The 15,884-nt window shown below is 53.8% G+C and overlaps 1 protein-coding gene across 2 annotated transcripts in view; it reads left to right on the forward strand.

The window, feature by feature from the left end:
* The window catches only part of NDRG1 (N-myc downstream regulated 1), a 57,290-nt gene that overhangs the window by 23,135 nt on the left and 18,271 nt on the right, over positions 1-15,884 (forward strand). For both annotated transcript variants that reach the window (XM_072733890.1, XM_072733889.1), the window contains exons 4-8: positions 5,822-5,927; positions 8,772-8,892; positions 12,572-12,634; positions 13,388-13,448; positions 14,470-14,556. In XM_072733890.1, the coding sequence (XP_072589991.1) occupies positions 5,822-5,927; positions 8,772-8,892; positions 12,572-12,634; positions 13,388-13,448; positions 14,470-14,556 (438 nt within the window). The remainder of the gene's footprint in view (positions 1-5,821; positions 5,928-8,771; positions 8,893-12,571; positions 12,635-13,387; positions 13,449-14,469; positions 14,557-15,884) is intronic.

Below are 15,884 nucleotides of genomic sequence, written 5' to 3' on the forward strand. Positions count from 1 at the left end.
AGCACTTCCCGGTGCATACCACGGATTTAGGCTTGGGAGCAGCTCCATGCGCAGATGGACTTATTACTGCCCTCGGTTTACAGCTGAAGGGATTCCCAGTCTAGTCTGATAACTTGGCCAACGGCACATGATAAATGCAGCATTAGGGTTAATATCTCTCAACAGATAACTGCTCTAAATGAGGAAATGTCTGTTGTTCTACTGACCTGGAGGACCTATGAATGTCACCCAGTCCCAGACCCCTTCCAGCGTCCTGAGCGTATCGTTTTTTTGTCCTCATGCTCATGAGATGGCTCCTGCACCTCCAAGCACCTCATTCATATTCCAGGGAGGAAGCAGGTGGAAGGGTGAAAGGAAAACAAATCAAAAGGCAAATTTTGAGCCTTACAACAACAACAACAGCAACAACACCTCTCCTCAAAGCTCCAGCAAGTTCTGCTGACATCTCATGAGCCAGAAAAGACTCTCTGGACCACCTTCGGCTACCAGGGAGATGGGGGAGGGGAGGATTTTATCAGGCGCAGTGCTGGGAATTCTTCCTAAGGGAGGCCGTAACAAATGTTTGAGGGGCCAACCAACACAGGCAGCCAGAGTTTATAAAGCTCGGAAGCCAGGATTGGCGGCCAAAATGAAATCTTTAAGGAATGCTGAGTGGTAGCTGCTGCTTTCACCACCTGCCGTCTCGCAAGCCAGCGCGTAGGCAGTAGGAATAGGATGGGGGCCGTTTCTGCCCCTTACCAGCTTACAGGTGGTGTGGACTATGTGAATCTCGGTGTCCTTTTGGGGCTGGACCATGTCTGGGGCAGAGCCGGCCTTTCCCTCTGGGAATTGGCTGGCAGGTGGGAGGTGGCGATCAAGCATCTTTGCCCTGCGGTGGGTGATACAGATAAAAGAACCGTCGTGAGGCCAGAGGGCCAGCCTGGGACCGTGATGTCTATGCGGAGGCCCTTCCAGGTGGGGTCCTGGTCCAGCCATCAGTGTGGAGACAGGCGCATGCCCGGGGAAAGATGGGAGGAGCCGGTGTTATTCCTCTATTCCACACTCCAGGGTAGCCTAGCAGTGGCCGCGGATGGCAGGTCCCTGCCGATGCTGGGGAGATGGAAAGCCATCTGCGGTCACACATCAGTGGGCGGGCTGATGTAGAGTCACTGTGCACGTTCTGTGTTAAAGGTTTCTATTCTTCATGTAACATCTGGTACACAGAGAGACTAAAAGAGATGTCACTGAGCACACACGGGCCTTGGGACTCGGGCTGTCTTGGGTTCCGTTCCAGCTGGGTGACCTCGGGTAGATCGCTTGCCCTCTCTTAGCCTGTCTCCACTTCTGTAAAAGAGCACGGTTGTTACCCGGTAGGGTTGTGTGCATCCCACGAGAGGACACTTGTAAATGCTTAGGTAGGGCCTGAGTGCGGTCGGAGGGCTGACTTGATGCTTGTTGCACCGTATTGCCATCTCCTCTATACCCTGAGAGAGTGGCTGTCTACCTTTTCCAGAGGAGGGGAGAGGAGAACTCCTGCAGCCTGGGTTTTTCTCAGTTGCATGCCCCTGGCTGGGTCAGACCCCCATGTGCAGGGACTTCTGAGGTCTGGCTCTGAACTGGGGTAGAGCTGAGGTTGGAGAGCTGGCTGATGGAGGAATCGTGCGTGGCTTTCCGGACACCGTTGTAGCCAGAGAGAGGACCCTTAGCGAGCCCCAGGACAGGGGACTTCCCCCGTCAGGCAAGGGGACATGAAGTGCGCTGGGCACTGGCTTTCTTTGGGAGCATGTGGGGGATGGGAGGTAGGTCCGTCCCTACAGGATACTGCATAGTGATTCATCCCCATGGAGACAGGAGGACAGAATGTTCCTGTGGGTCCAAAGAGGACAAAGGCATGTGTTTGTGAGTGATTTCCTCCATCCAGTCTCAGGTATGGTCTTGGTTTTGGCTGGTGGAGAGAGAGCACCAGGGCTGGGGGGGTTGGGTGTGTGTGTGTGTGTGCAGATGTGTGTGAGTATATGTGCACATCTGTGTGCATGTGTGTGCATGCATATGCATGTATGCACCTGTACTTGCGTGTGTGGGGGTGTGTGCATGCATCTGTGAGGTAAAGTAATGGGGCTCGCACGAGAAAGGTCACACTTGCCTTTCCTCCTCCTCCTACCTGTGTGGGCTGGTGGGCACAGAAGTCAGCGGACGCCTTCTGGGGGCCCCTGCACCAGCGTGAGGACCCAGAAGCTCCGGTTCTGATCCTGCTTCTACCGCTACAAGCTGTGTGACCTTGGGGAGGTCTCCACAGTTTCTTCATCTGTGAGATGAGGGTAGAGAGGCTTGCCTGGGGCCGCGGGGGTCGGGCACCCTGCCTGACGCTTGGCGGGCGCTTAGCACGCCTTAATTCCTCACCTGAGCACCCCCAGCCCCGGGAGACAAGTGCCTGAGCACCTTGGCTGCGTGGCTTCCACTTTCTCGGGCTGGAGGCCTTATCCTTCCTAGTAAGGCGAGCCACGGCTAATGCCGCTCCTGGCTGCGCTGAAGTTCGGGCCAGGGGTGAGGCGGCGGGCCTCGGGCACCATGCCTGCCTGGGTCCTCCAGAGGCTGAAGCTCAGTGGGGCTCATGCCATCCTGGGAGGTTTGACCCCACTCCTGGGAAATTTCACGCCCATCCTGGAATTTTCCGAGAGGAGCTGGCCAAGAATCTTATAACCAATTAAGGGACGGAGTAGAGCCTGAACCCAGAATAGTTGGTGGACTCCCTAGAGAAGTTGTGGGACTCTGATCATTTATTCTGAGGTCTTCATCCAACAGCTCAGGAGGACCTACTGTGAGCACTGAGGCCTGGGGGTAGGAAAGTAAGTGACGCAGGAGCAGCCCCTTCCTTCGTGGACGCGTGTAGCCCTGGTTCCGTGGTTATATAACGTGAAGGCCTCCACAAAGATGAGTCAGCGTCTGTCACACATGCCCCGCCCCTGGGGGCTGCCAGGGACACCCTAGGTGCCAGCCAGGGCTGGGCATCCCGTAGACTCTGCCACCGAGGTGGTGCCTGGGCACCGTGTCGAAACGCTCCGCTCCCTGTACCCAGGATCCCCTTTCCTCCTGGCGCTGTGTTTCGGACCACAGGGTGGCCTCCTCTCCTGTCTTCCAGGTAGTGACCCAGAGCTCGAGGGCTTGGGGAAGGGCAGAGCTGGGATTTGGAGCCTGGTGACCCCAGGCTGGGGGGGGGCTGCTGCCTGGCCTGGCCTATTTTTAGAGGGCGCCTTGTGGGTCAGCAGGCGAGACAATGGAGACTGTGGCCCTCTCAATGAGCTATTGTTCCCAGTTGGCTCCAAGGCCTGGGCTGGGCCCAGCAGATGACCGTGGCCCCCACTGGGGGGCCAGGCCGTTGCTTCATCGTCTGTGGATTTTTCCAGTGTTTGTACAGGCAGCCGCGGAGTGCCGGGTGCGGAGGGGAAAAGAGATGGTGGCCTCCGTGTTGGGGGGGACGCCCTTTGTTGAGGTGATGAGGCACGTGGCTTCGAAGGACCCTTGTGATGGGGGGTGTGCCTGGGGCTGATGGGGAGTGGGGGTCCCTTCCATGCTGTGGCCTGTTTGGGCGCATCCACCTCACCTGGCAAGCACGCACACGCCCTTGTGAGGTTCCATGGTTCTCCCCATTCCGCAGGTGAGATGGCAGCCTGGGACCCCCCTCTGGTAGGCAGCACCCCACCTGCTTGCTTCAGGGGTCTTCAGAGCGAGGGCTGGAAGCCCCTGCGTCGCTCTGCTTGGGATGGGGAAGGGGAGCAACTTCTTGCTATAAACGTGCAAACACTGTGCTCCCCTGTTCTGGAGGCAGAGGCTGAAAATTGGGGTGTGTTTCTTTATTCGTGAGCCAAGTTTCTCAGATTGATAACCATTGACTTCAGAGGATGGGGTGCCTACCCTGGTCCCCCTTTCCCCCTGCCCCTGCTGCCCAGTGGGTGAAATCCTCTTTTCTTTTTTCCTTTCCTTTCCTTTCCTTTCCTTTCCTTTCCTTTCCTTTCCTTTCCTTTCCTTTCCTTTCCTTTCTTTCTTTTTTTTCTTTTCTTTTTTTCCTTTTCTTTTTCTCTTTTCTTTTCCTTTCTTTTCTTTCTTTTCTTTTCCTTTCCTTTCTTTTTTCTTTTCTTTTCCTCTCCTTTTCTTTCCTTTTCTTTCCTTTCCTTTTCTTTTCTTTTCCTTTCCTTTCCTTTCTTTTTTCTTTTCTTCTTTTCTTTTCTTTTCTCTTTTCTTTTCTTTTCTCTTCTTTTTTTCTTTTCTTTTCTCTTCTTTTCCTTTCCTTTCCTTTCCTTTCCTTCCCTTCCCTTCCCTTCCCTTCCCTTTCCTTTCCTTTCCTTTCCTTTCCTTTCCTTTCCTTTCCTTTCCTTTCCTTTCCTTTCCTTTCCTTTCCTTTCCTTTCCTTTCCTTTCTTTCTTTCTTTCTTTCTTTCTTTCTTTCTTTCTTTCTCTTTTCTTTTCTTTTCTTTTCTTTTCTTTTCTTTTCTTTCTTTCTTTTCTTTTCCTTTCCTTTCCTTCCTTTTTTTTTTTTTTAAAGATTTTATTTATTTTTTCATGAGACACACAGAGAGAGGCAGAGACATAGGCAGAGGGAGAAGCAGCCTCCCTACGGGGAGCCGGATGCAGGACTCGATCCCAAGACCCCAGGATCATGCCCGGAGCCGAAGGCAGATGCTCAACCACTGAGGCTCCCAGGCATCCCTTAAATCCTCCTTCTTGCTGTTCCCAGAATCCCTACAGCATGTCTACAGCAAGCTCTTGGGGCCCACCCCACCACCCCACTGCTAGCTTATGAGTTCTTACTTCCTCTTTTCTGTATATGCATATTGTAGGTGCTTAATAAATGTTTTTGGCTAAAGTTGAACTGACTTCAGTGGAGAAGGAGCTGTGGTGGGATTTGGTCCCCTGCCTGGTAGACAGTGTGCATGTGGCTGCATCACACTGCCTCAGGAGCGACCCTTCACAGGTCTGGGATGGAGGGGCTACAGGCACGGTCCCTCCTGCTGTGTCCTAGGGACCTCCTGGCATCCCTGGAGCCCACAGGTCCTAGGTCTGTTGCCACTGTGCAAGTTGGGGGAAGGGACAGCTTGCCCAGGTCCACAAGACTCCTAACTAGGGGTTCCAGCCTGTTTCTTCTTCTTGCCCCTGAGGGGTAGATATCGACCTTCTCCCTCCTGCCATTAGTGAGTGACCAGTAGGGTTCACATTTAGGCTGGCGTTTGGGAGCAGGTGTAGATTGGCATCTGGAGTATTCCCTCTTGGGAAAGAAATGTCAAGTGCCAACCTAAGGTGGCCTCCTGCGGCCTGAACGTAGTTTGACTCTTGGAGCTTCTTGGAGTGTGAGGGAGTGAGAAGCATGCGGGGAACCCAAAGTTGGGTCTCTCGGTGGGTCCTGAGTGTGACTCTGGGCAGCTGGATTGGTTTCCCTGAGCCAGAGTGTCACCGGCCACCAGCTCAGGGGTGCGCTGATGAGGATGTGGAGGCGGGTCGTTCAAGAGGTGAAGGCTTTGATCACCTCAGTTTCCCGGATGGGGAAAACCAGGTCCTGTGCAGGGCGGGGCTGGGGCCGGTGCCTTCCCCAAGGTTAATGCAGTGGGTGGCACAGTCTGAGCCCAGGACTCTGTCCTCTGCCTCCCAACTGGCTTCCCCTTCCCTCCCTGGTCCTTGGAGTGGTTTCTCTGGCCGGAGAGATCTGCTCCCCAAAGGCCAGGGCTCTCCTGACCAAGTGAGGAACAGACTCGGAGCCTCCTTAAAACACAGCTGGAAACACACTGTGCACCTGCAGTCAGTAGTCGTGGCCGCCCCCATCACAGGCCCCTCTGTCTCCTGTCTGTCCTCAGGAGCAGGACATCGAGACCGTGCATGGCTCCATCCACGTCACGCTGTGCGGGACCCCCAAGGGCAACCGGCCCGTCATCCTCACCTACCACGACATTGGCATGAACCGTAAGTTTCCGCAGGGGGTGGGGGTGGGAGAGGACGGGGCGGAAGGGCTGGTGGGGGCGAGTCCAGCTGTTTCTCTTCCGCTGGCACTTCCTGGAGCTGTTGTGGGAAGAGCACTTGCCCCAGACTGGAATGCACTAGGCAGGGCACAGAGCTGTGTTTGTGCTGGGTGTGCTGGCTGTGCTGGGAGCGCCACTGTCTGTGTGTGACAGTGACATCTTTTGATTCGTCTGTACCGTTGTTTTTTATTATTTTCACTGAGTTGTGTAGCCATCAGCACCATCCATGTGAGAACAGCTTCCTCACTCTGTACCCCCATCTCCCTTACCCCCAGCTCAGCCCCCGGCAGCCTCTAGTCCGCTTTCCATCTCTAAGGACATGCGTATCCCCGATGTTTTTTTATAAACGGAATCCTACCATCTGTGGTCTTTTGTGACTGGCTCCTTTCATCACGGCTTCAGAGTTGACGAGTAGGCTCTACTGCGTCCTCCCTCTTGGTGGCTGACTGGTATTCCATTGAGCGCATCGGCCCCGGTCTGCTCATCCGTTCTTCAGTTGATGAACGTGTGGATGGTGCTTGCTGTGTGGCCCTTGCGAACAGCACTGCCATGAAGGTTTACCCTGTGGTCTCGAGGTTCCCGGGAGCGTCACCCTATGTGGGTTCCCCATATTGCACAGATGGTGAAGGAGTAAGATCTGCTGATGGTAAAATCACAGACAACAGAAGGGGGTCTTCCCGTGGCGACTGTGACAGCCCTTGTGTCCAGTCACCTCCGCAAGCCGGACGATGGCTTGATTTGTGATTGGCAGCCTGCTGCCTTGTGTGTTTTTCCTCCAGCTCATGAGTGCCTTGCGGCAGGGATGTCAGTCACTGGAAACTATTTTCTCCTTTATCTTCCCTTCTCTTTTGTTCCTCTTCCTCACCTGTGTGCTCCCCTCGTGTCCAGCAGGTACCAGCATCCCATGCTAGCTACTTGGAAGTCTGTTACCTTATTTTTTTTTTTAAGATTTTATTTATTTATTTATTTATCCAAGAGAGACACAGAATGAGAGAGAGAGGCAGAGACACAGGCAGAGGGAGAAGCAGGCTCCATGCAGGGAGCCCGATGCGGGACTCGATCCCGGGACTCCAGGATCACGCCCTGGACCAAACCCATTACCAGTTATTTTGGTGCTGCAGGTAGAATAGCATGTGGTGAAAAATACCAAGTATTGGCTTGTCGGGTGACACTTGATGGAAAGGTGCAGTATCTTGTGGAATGGGAAGGAGCAATTGCATCCTGACTGTAGGACTGTATATTATGTTCACTGCACTCTCATTTTTTGTAGGTACAGTTCAAAGCCCTAAAGGATAAAGGAGTCTGGCTTTTACTATCTTTCTTAAAAAAAAAAAAAAAGTCAAAAAATTTCACAAAAGGAGATGATACTAGCCTTAACATGTACCTGTCAATGTTATGGATATTGTCATAAAAAGATATCTTTTAAAAATCAGAACAGAGACTTAATTTTTTAAAATCTTAAGATTTGTAGAATGTTTCTAGGATAGGGTATTAAAAATGATTCAAATCCATGCATGGTGTTAGATAATTTTTCTAATTATTCCATTGAGTCAGTTTTGGTGATTAGTGGTTATCAGATCAAACAGATCATGTAGATGGATAGCACAGGTATTTGGAGAATTGTCTGTTTTGTTACCAAAATGTTGGAAAAAATTTATTTCAATACCTTTCAGATTTCATAAAGTGCAGTGTATATAATGCCTCCTCAAAGACTGTAAAATATTGAAATTTTCTTTCAAGCAAAGTGTAAAAAATATATTGAGCCTGTAAAAAACAAAACAAAACAAAACAAAACAATGGTGCCAAACCGCTGAGCCACCCCGGGACCCCCCTGTTATCTTATTTTACCAGACTCTGGTGAGGAAGGGAAATGCGTGTGGTGGTGTTACACGTCCCCGTTGCAGAGGCTCACTCTTCTAGAAAGCCAGGTCCAGAAACAAAAGATCCCAAGACCTCGGTGGCTGCACACAGTCTACATTTCTCTCACCCTCGTGTAACACGTCTGGGCGTCCTGTAGGAAATCTTGCACATGGTGATTCCAAGACCCAGGCTCCTGCCAGCTGTGGCTCCTCCATCCCCGGGGCCCTCAGCGCCTTTGACATCTGGCTTATGACAGCAGAGAGAGAAACCTAGAAGAGTGGGTGGCAGGTGTTAACAACAACCTGTGAGCTTCAGGTGCTGTTGGCCAGAACCCGGTCACATAGCTGCCTTGCACTGCAAGGGAGTCTGGGAAATGTAGTCCCGCTGTGTAGCCAGGAAGGAAAGGGGGGGTGCTTTGGTGACCAACTGCCATCTCTTTGCCCCAGACCCTGAGCATCTGGGATACTCATCCAAGGCCACATAAGAAGTGAGAGGGTCCATGCTTTATCTCCTATGCTCCTCCTTGGTTGAGAATCGTGTGCCCTGACCATTACTTCCAATGTGGGGGTTCAGGGGACCCACACAGAGAGAGGGCATGAGTGTGGCAAGCTCACTCACGCCGGGGCCATTGCATCCACGATGGATGGAGAAGATGCAGGAGCCGGGACGGGCGTCTCCTCCCAGCGCCGGCTCCAGGTGTGAGCTTCAGCCGCCAGCACGCACAGCAGAGTTGACTGGCCGTTTCCACCTCCGTGCCCACTGCCTTTTATCACCAGAGGGGAGTGGGATGGGGCAAGAAGGTGGGCGTGCTTTCTCGAATGTTCCTGGGAGTGACGTCAACAAAAAGGCATCACGTGCCGCCGAGCACCCAGATGTATTCTTGCCCTACTTGTGCCTCTTCTCTCTCTCTCCCCGGCCTGTTCTCCAGACAAAACCTGCTACAACCCCCTCTTCAACTCCGAGGACATGCAGGAGATCACACAGCACTTCGCCGTCTGCCACGTGGATGCCCCTGGCCAGCAGGACGGCGCTGCCTCCTTCCCCGTGGGGTAAGACCCGGAGCCTTGTGCCCCAGGTGGGGGACAGGAAAGCCATGCGGGTGGACTGGGGGTGGGGGGGCGAAGGCAGGCATCACACTGGGTTTTTGTTTGTTTAATTGTAGTAAGACATACATAACCTAAGGTTTACCATCTTAACCATTATTGAGTGTGGAGTTGAGTAGCATTAAGTGCATTCACGCTGGTGTGCAGCCGTCCCCACCGCCCATCTCCAGGACTTACTCACCATCCTAAACCAGAACCCCGTCCCTGCTAAACACCACGTCCTGATTCCCTGCCACCCAGGGAGCTAGTTCTTTCATAGGTGTGGGTGCTCCTATGCACACCTCTGCGTGGGACTGAGTGGGAGAGGACTTTGACAAGAAAAATCGTTAGGAGAGAGTTCTAGAAAGGTTGGAGGAAAAAGAGAGGGAACAACAGGAAATAATATTGATGGAGTACTTCCTGTGGTCCAGGCTTAGTTTTTTTTTTTTTTTTTTTTTTTTTAAGGTTTATTTATTTATTTGAGAGAGAGAGAGACAGAGAGTGAGAGAGAATCTGGAGTGTAGGAGGAGAAGTGGAGGGAGAGGGAGAGACGTCCAAGCAGACTCACTGCCCAGCACAGAGCCCAAACTGGGGCTCGATCCCATGACCCTGAGATCATGACCTGAGCCGAGATCAAGACTCAAATGGTCGACTGACTCAGCCACCCAGGCGCCCATCACCACTCCCCGCCCCCCGCCATCCCCACCTCGGCTTAGTTTTTATGAACACAAGTCACTTGCGCTTGTCCGATGGCTCGTATACATGCCTGGCATTAGAGCTCCATTTCCTGGATGAAGAAACTGAGGGGCAGAAGGGTTGAGTAGCTTACCCTTCGAGGTTGCACAGCTGGTTTAACTGGGGGAGTCGGAGAGTGTGCTGGCTCTAAGGATCATGTCCTCTTTAGAGCGTCAGGGTCCCTCGTCTGGGTGTTTAGCTGCATGCTCCTCCTCGGGGTGCAGTCAGGGCAGCCTTCCGGTCTCCCCTGTGAGCCTCAGGACAGGCTACTCTCAGTGTGCCCGGTGCGGAGGGGAGGCCGACCTCTTAGAGGTACCCCCTGCCCCCCATCCCGAGGTTGTCATTAAACCAGGGGGTGGTGGCATCAGGCTCTTGGGTTTCAAGTCTCCCAGATGGGGCCTTCTTGACATTCACAGATAGATTTCCTTTTTTTTTTTTTTTTTTTTTTTAATTTCTTAGTTTTTGTTTGTGTTGAGAATTATCCTTAAAAAAATTAACCTTTATCAGAGAAGGGAAAGGATACGCAGTCCCATGGAGCGACAACCAAACCTTAAACGCTTCCTAACACAGCGGACACAGTTAACTGTCTACTAGCAGATTAAACCAGATTAAACAAATTCATCTTTGTTTGGGACAACTGTTTGAAAGACTTGAGGTGACCGAGGGGCTCTTAGGTCCCCAGGGGGAGATTTAAGAAAACGTCCTGAGGTTTGGGCCCTGGCTTCTGGAATCTTCACTAAGTTGACCTGGAGGTCACGATGCAGGGTACGTGCTCCCCCAGTTAGCAGGTGATTTCAGTGCGTGGTTGGTGAGATCTATGGCATGGATGGCCCCCGCCTTATTTCTGCCTCCTGTAGTTGGGGGGCTCCCAGTCCCTCTAGGGTACACCCCCTCTGTCCCGAGGCTGAGGTAGCAAGGCAGGGATGGGCACCCCAGCTCTGGAGTCGGCTTTCTACAGATGGGGGAGCTGGTGATAGAATCTTGTTACCTCCTGGCTATGCACCCAACCCCAGGAACAGTGAGAAAAGACGCCGATGGGTGTTAAGTGGCTTCCCCAGAATCACCTTTTGGAGGCTGCTGGCTGTAAACTGAGTCACGGCCACTGTGAAAGGACACTGGCTCCATTTATGCATAGACATACCACCCAGGGCCTTTCTGGCTCTTTCTGGAGCATTTGTACACGCTGGTTCCCCCCACTTAGAATATGTATCCTATACTCTACGCTCCTCGAACCCCAATGCCCTCCTTCAGTGTCACTGCTCCAGGAAGCCCCCCCTAACCACCTGACCAGAATAGGGCTCCCTGTTTCGGCTGCCCTTCTGCACACGCCCACCTCCCTCGTGGTCACCTTTGTCCTCACCCTCCCTTGTTCCACCCCGCCCGTGTGCTGGACCGGGTCTGCTGTGCTCCCGCGGTCTCCCCGTGGCCTCTCCAGGAGCCTGGCATGAGTGAGCACCAGTCACTCCTTCGCGAAAGAACTCCTTTGTGTGTATTCTGAGTCCTCCTCCCTGAGGCTAGCCTGTGGGTGCCTCCCAGCCAAGGCTGTCCCTGTTTCCCGCAGCACCCTAGCCCATCCGCTGGTCTTGTGAGGCCTCTTGCCAACTCCCCCAGGGACCTGTCTAGAGTATCATGGGATGCCCAGAGGAGCTTGCCCCTAACACGGTGTGCTGTGTGGACTTGCTTTTGATAAAAAGGCCAGGCTCTCTGATGGCACCTAAGGTCTTGGTGAAAGGGATGATTCTTGGAGTCCTTCCAGAGAAGACGGGAAAGAAAATGTGCAGAACTCTGGCTGGGGTTGTTAGCTCCTGGTGGGACAGAGGTCCCTGACCTTTCTGGAGATTCCGGGGAGGTGAGCACACAGTCTCTTGCGAGGAGGCAGAGGGAGCAGCAGGTGCAAAGGCCAGGAAGAGAGCACGGCTAGAAATGCTCCAAGAGACACCAGGAGCAGGGTTGCTGTTAGTCGAGAGGAAGGAACCACCCCGGACAGTGTCTGGGGTTGGCAACGGGTACGCTTGGCCCAGCGGGTACCCCTGGCCCAGCGGGTACCCCATGCGGGCCCTGCTAAGGACTTGGTGACAGGAGACTGTTGTTCCCTACCCTCTGGGAAGGGGAAGCGTCTGCCTGAATGCACAGGCTCAGGGCAGCCTGCAGACTCCATCGTCACCCATCCTGAGTCCTCAGCGCTCCCACTGTCCTCGATACCCGCTGTGGTGATCCAGCTTTGACAGAGGGGAGCCTCCCAGCCCTGCAGTAACAGGAACCAGGGGCCCAGCAGAAGTGTGACACTGAGGCATCCCCGTGCCTTAAAATCCCCCTGGGTTCTCTGTCTCCCCAAACCCACTGGGTGCAGCTCTCCAGGGTGGCCCGCCTCTTTGTACCCTCTCCAAGCTCCTTCCAGAGCTTGGGGGCAGCGGGGGGGACTTCCCTGCTGCCAGGAATGTTTTATGGGAGAGCGGCCTGCGGGCCCCCTTCTGGGATGTGACTGAGGAATCCCAGAGCCCAGGTGAGATGCCACACTAAGGGCCTGCCTGGCCACGAAGTCAAGTAGCTCTTCCCGGCGTCAGTGCTCTTTAATCCCACTGGAACCTCGCAAACTTGTAGGGATTAGATGAGCTTCTGATGCTCCTCAGAGGCTTGGTGGGGGACCTGGAGCAGAGGAAGCAATCCGTCCAGGGTCAGTTTACAAACAGGGGGAGCATTGGGGTGGGGCACGGCCTTGCACCGTGGAGCAGGCTCGTGCTCGCTGCCGGGAAGGAGGGCTGCAGGGGCCTGGGCGGGGATGGGGGCTCGTGATCGGGCATACAGGCCAGGTCATTGGTGGGCCCAGCCCATCAAGTGTGTTCCCGTTTGAGGATTCATTTCCTCCGGGGTCTCGCTCTCACTAACGGCCTCTGCGTGGCTTCTCCCGAAGGTACATGTACCCCTCCATGGACCAGCTGGCCGAGATGCTTCCTGGAGTCCTCCACCAGTTTGGGTAAGAGTGAGGGATCTGCTCCCCCAGCAGCCTGCAGAGAAGGGTGGCTCCTAGCTTCCGCCTTCCCCTGGCCTTGATCTAGCCTGTCCCCCCTGCAACGTAGGAGAGAAATTAGCTGTCACGCGTTGTGACCTGTTTTCCCACAGTCTCTAGTCGGGTCCCACTGGGCTCTTCCCCGGATGCAGACACATCACCCATCCTTTCCCTGCCTCCCCTTCTTTCACTGCTTTCTCTTATCGGCGGAACATTCTGGAAGCGGGTAGCCCGAGCCCTCAACTTCTCCCTCCATGCCCTATTTCCCCAGTGCTCAGGTCTCTCTTACTCAAGCCTTCGGTGTGAAGATAATACCCCAGAGTTCTTGCCCAATTTATCTTCATTCCAAGTTTCAGAGTCTAAAATAAAAGCTTGAGAGTGGGAAGAAGCGGTGCCGTAACGGGCCTGCCCGTAATGGTCAGACGGTCTCTCAGAGCCTGGGCTGCAGTCGGGAGAGAAGTAAGGAAAAGAGACGAGTCTCTCCAAGGTCACGGCCTCCTGTCAGGCTGCAAAGCATGATGCATTTCGGGTTCCTGAGGCACGTCACGGCCGCGTGTCCCCACTGTGTCTAGCTTGCCAGCCACGCTCAGCGATGAGCGGGACCGATGCTGGGGGAGGCGACGTTCCTTAGGGACCAGGACGGGGGGAGGTTTTAAGAGGGTCATTAGGGCCCCCATCGCTCATTCCTTCTGTCACATGAGTTTTCATTTCTGCTTCCAGGCTGAAAAGCATCATTGGCATGGGAACTGGAGCAGGCGCCTACATCCTCACTCGGTTTGCTGTGAGTTCCTTGGCAATTTTTTTTGTTTGATTTTTAAAACCATGTTTTAAGTAGAATTAAGATTAAGGAAGACAATTGGAAGACCATCAAAAACCCTGAAACAAAGAGAGAAATGATCCATCACTTCATTTCCGAAGGGAGAACCGCAGTTCACATGGGGGGGTGTGGTCCGGGGTCGTGCGTGCGTGTGTGTGTGTGTGTGTGTGTGCACGTGTGTGTGTTCTCACGGACGTATGAACCACCTTTTTTTTCCTTCAGGGGACACTCTTTGATCATTGGTTTTGCTCACTTTGCACTTGATTGTGGGCGGGTCCTCACGTCCCTGCACGTGTCGCGGGCCGTCTTTACGATAACCCCACGCCTTTTGGATCCTGACTGATGCTAAACTAGAATCTGAGACACATACGTCACCATGACATGGGCCCAAGTGCTACTGGATCGTTCGTGTCCTCACCAAGCAATTGTCTTAAAAACGCAGCGGTGCTCGTTTTATTCACACAGTTGTGTATTCTGACTGCCTGTTATTTGCTGGACTTTGTCAGAAGTTAGAAATGCTGGCAGGAATAAAAAACGGCCTGACTGAGGCTCTGAGCAGATAAAGGAAGGTACACACTAGATCTGAGATGGACGCACGGATGACTCTTCCGGGAGGAGTTGCTAAAGAGCATCCACGTGCCCTGCCTGACTCGGAGCGGGCCGTCTGACGTGCCTGCTTGGCAGGTGGGGAAGAGGAGGTGCAGGGAGGAGAAGTGACTTGCCTAAGGCAGGTCTGCCAAGCACGCACGTTCTGCGTCTCCTGCTTCCTGTCCCCACTCTGTCAGGGGCTCAGTCCTGTGTCAGCTGAGCTGGAACCTCAGTTCTGCATGGGGGGTGGGGGTTGAAGGCTCTTGAGGGCAGCGGCCTGCTCTGGTGGCCCACGCGGGCCCTTCTCTGGCACTTTGCTCAACCTTCAGTTTGGCCTTTGAAGTCTATAGTATCTGAGATTGCAGGATTGCCTCTCACCTTATGTCTCGAATTGCAGCTGAACAACCCTGAGATGGTGGAGGGCCTCGTCCTTATCAACGTGAACCCTTGTGCAGAAGGCTGGATGGATTGGGCTGCATCCAAGGTGAGGCTGGGGGTCAGGGACAGGGTCATGGCCAGGATCAGAGTCAGGATCAAGAGTCCAGGTCAGATCAGGGTCCAGGGTCAGGGTCCAGGTCAGGGTCCAATGTCAAGATCAGGGCCAGGGTCAGGGCCAGGATCAGAGCCAGGGTCAGAGTCAGGACTTGGACCAGGGCTGGATCAGGGTCCAGGGTCAGGGTCCAGGTCAAGGTCCAAGGTCAAGATCAGGGCCAGGGTCAGGGGCCAGGGTCAGGGCCAGGCTCCAGGATCAGGTTCAGGGCTAGGACCACGGCTGTATCAGGGCCAGGATCAGAGTCAGGGCCAGATCAGGGTCCAGGGTCAGGGCCAGAATTAGGGTCAGGATCCAGGGTCAGAGTCAGGACCAGGGTCAGGGTCCATGGTCAGGGCCAAAATCAGGGCCAGAATCAGAATCAGGGTCAGGGCCAGGATCAGGTTCAGGGCCAGAGTCAGATTCAGGGCCAGGATCAGGGTCAGGCAAGTGGAACAGGTGTGCTTGCTGAGACCCCTGCTAACTCCTATGCCCCACCCCTGCAAAGAAAGCAGGTTTCCTTTGCTTTGCTTAGAATAGTAAACATGACCTCAGCTATTTGCCGTTCAGAAGATTTCAGTAGGACACTGTGGTCTAAACCAGACATCCCATGGGGATGTGCGTCCTCGAGCCAGCTTTGATAAGCGTAGCTTGGGTTAAGACGTGTTTGCTGAGGATCTAACACGTACTGGGCTTTGCCTGAGACACTGGAAATAAAAAGAAGGACAAGACAAAGGCCTCTCATGTCAGGAACCCACATATTATTGATGAAAAAGCAGGGTGTGTTTCGGACCAGCACTGCCACTCAGTTTGATGACAGTAATGATTAGCTAATGTGTCCTGAGGATTTACCAGGCGTTATTTGTACCCTCTGACCACACTTAATCCTCACACTGACTCCAGGGACTGTTAGAGCCATGTTCCAGAAAAGGAATCCGAGACTGCGAGTGGCGAGGGAAGCTGTCCAGGGTCCCACAAAGCTAGGCAGTGGGGCTGAACACAGATCCCGTGGACTCTGGTCCTTGAGCCTCCCCTCCTGCCTCCCTCCCTAGTCTCATCCAGCAGGTGTTGGACGGCCCCTCGGCCCAAGCAGTGTGGGTCTGGCAATACAGAGGGCGCAGGGCACAGGCCTGCCTGGAGGAGGGGGCGACCCGTGCTGTCTCGGGAATCTCCGCCCTGGCTCGTGTCCTAGGGTTCCTAGTTGACCTTTTAAAAATGATTATTGTGTTTTTTCATAAAGGCGCTCGTATTTGCCAAGGAGCGGGGAGGCCGTTCCAATTGAA

Source organism: Vulpes vulpes, chromosome 13 (assembly GCF_048418805.1).
Source record: "Vulpes vulpes isolate BD-2025 chromosome 13, VulVul3, whole genome shotgun sequence".
Lineage (NCBI taxonomy): Eukaryota > Metazoa > Chordata > Mammalia > Carnivora > Canidae > Vulpes > Vulpes vulpes.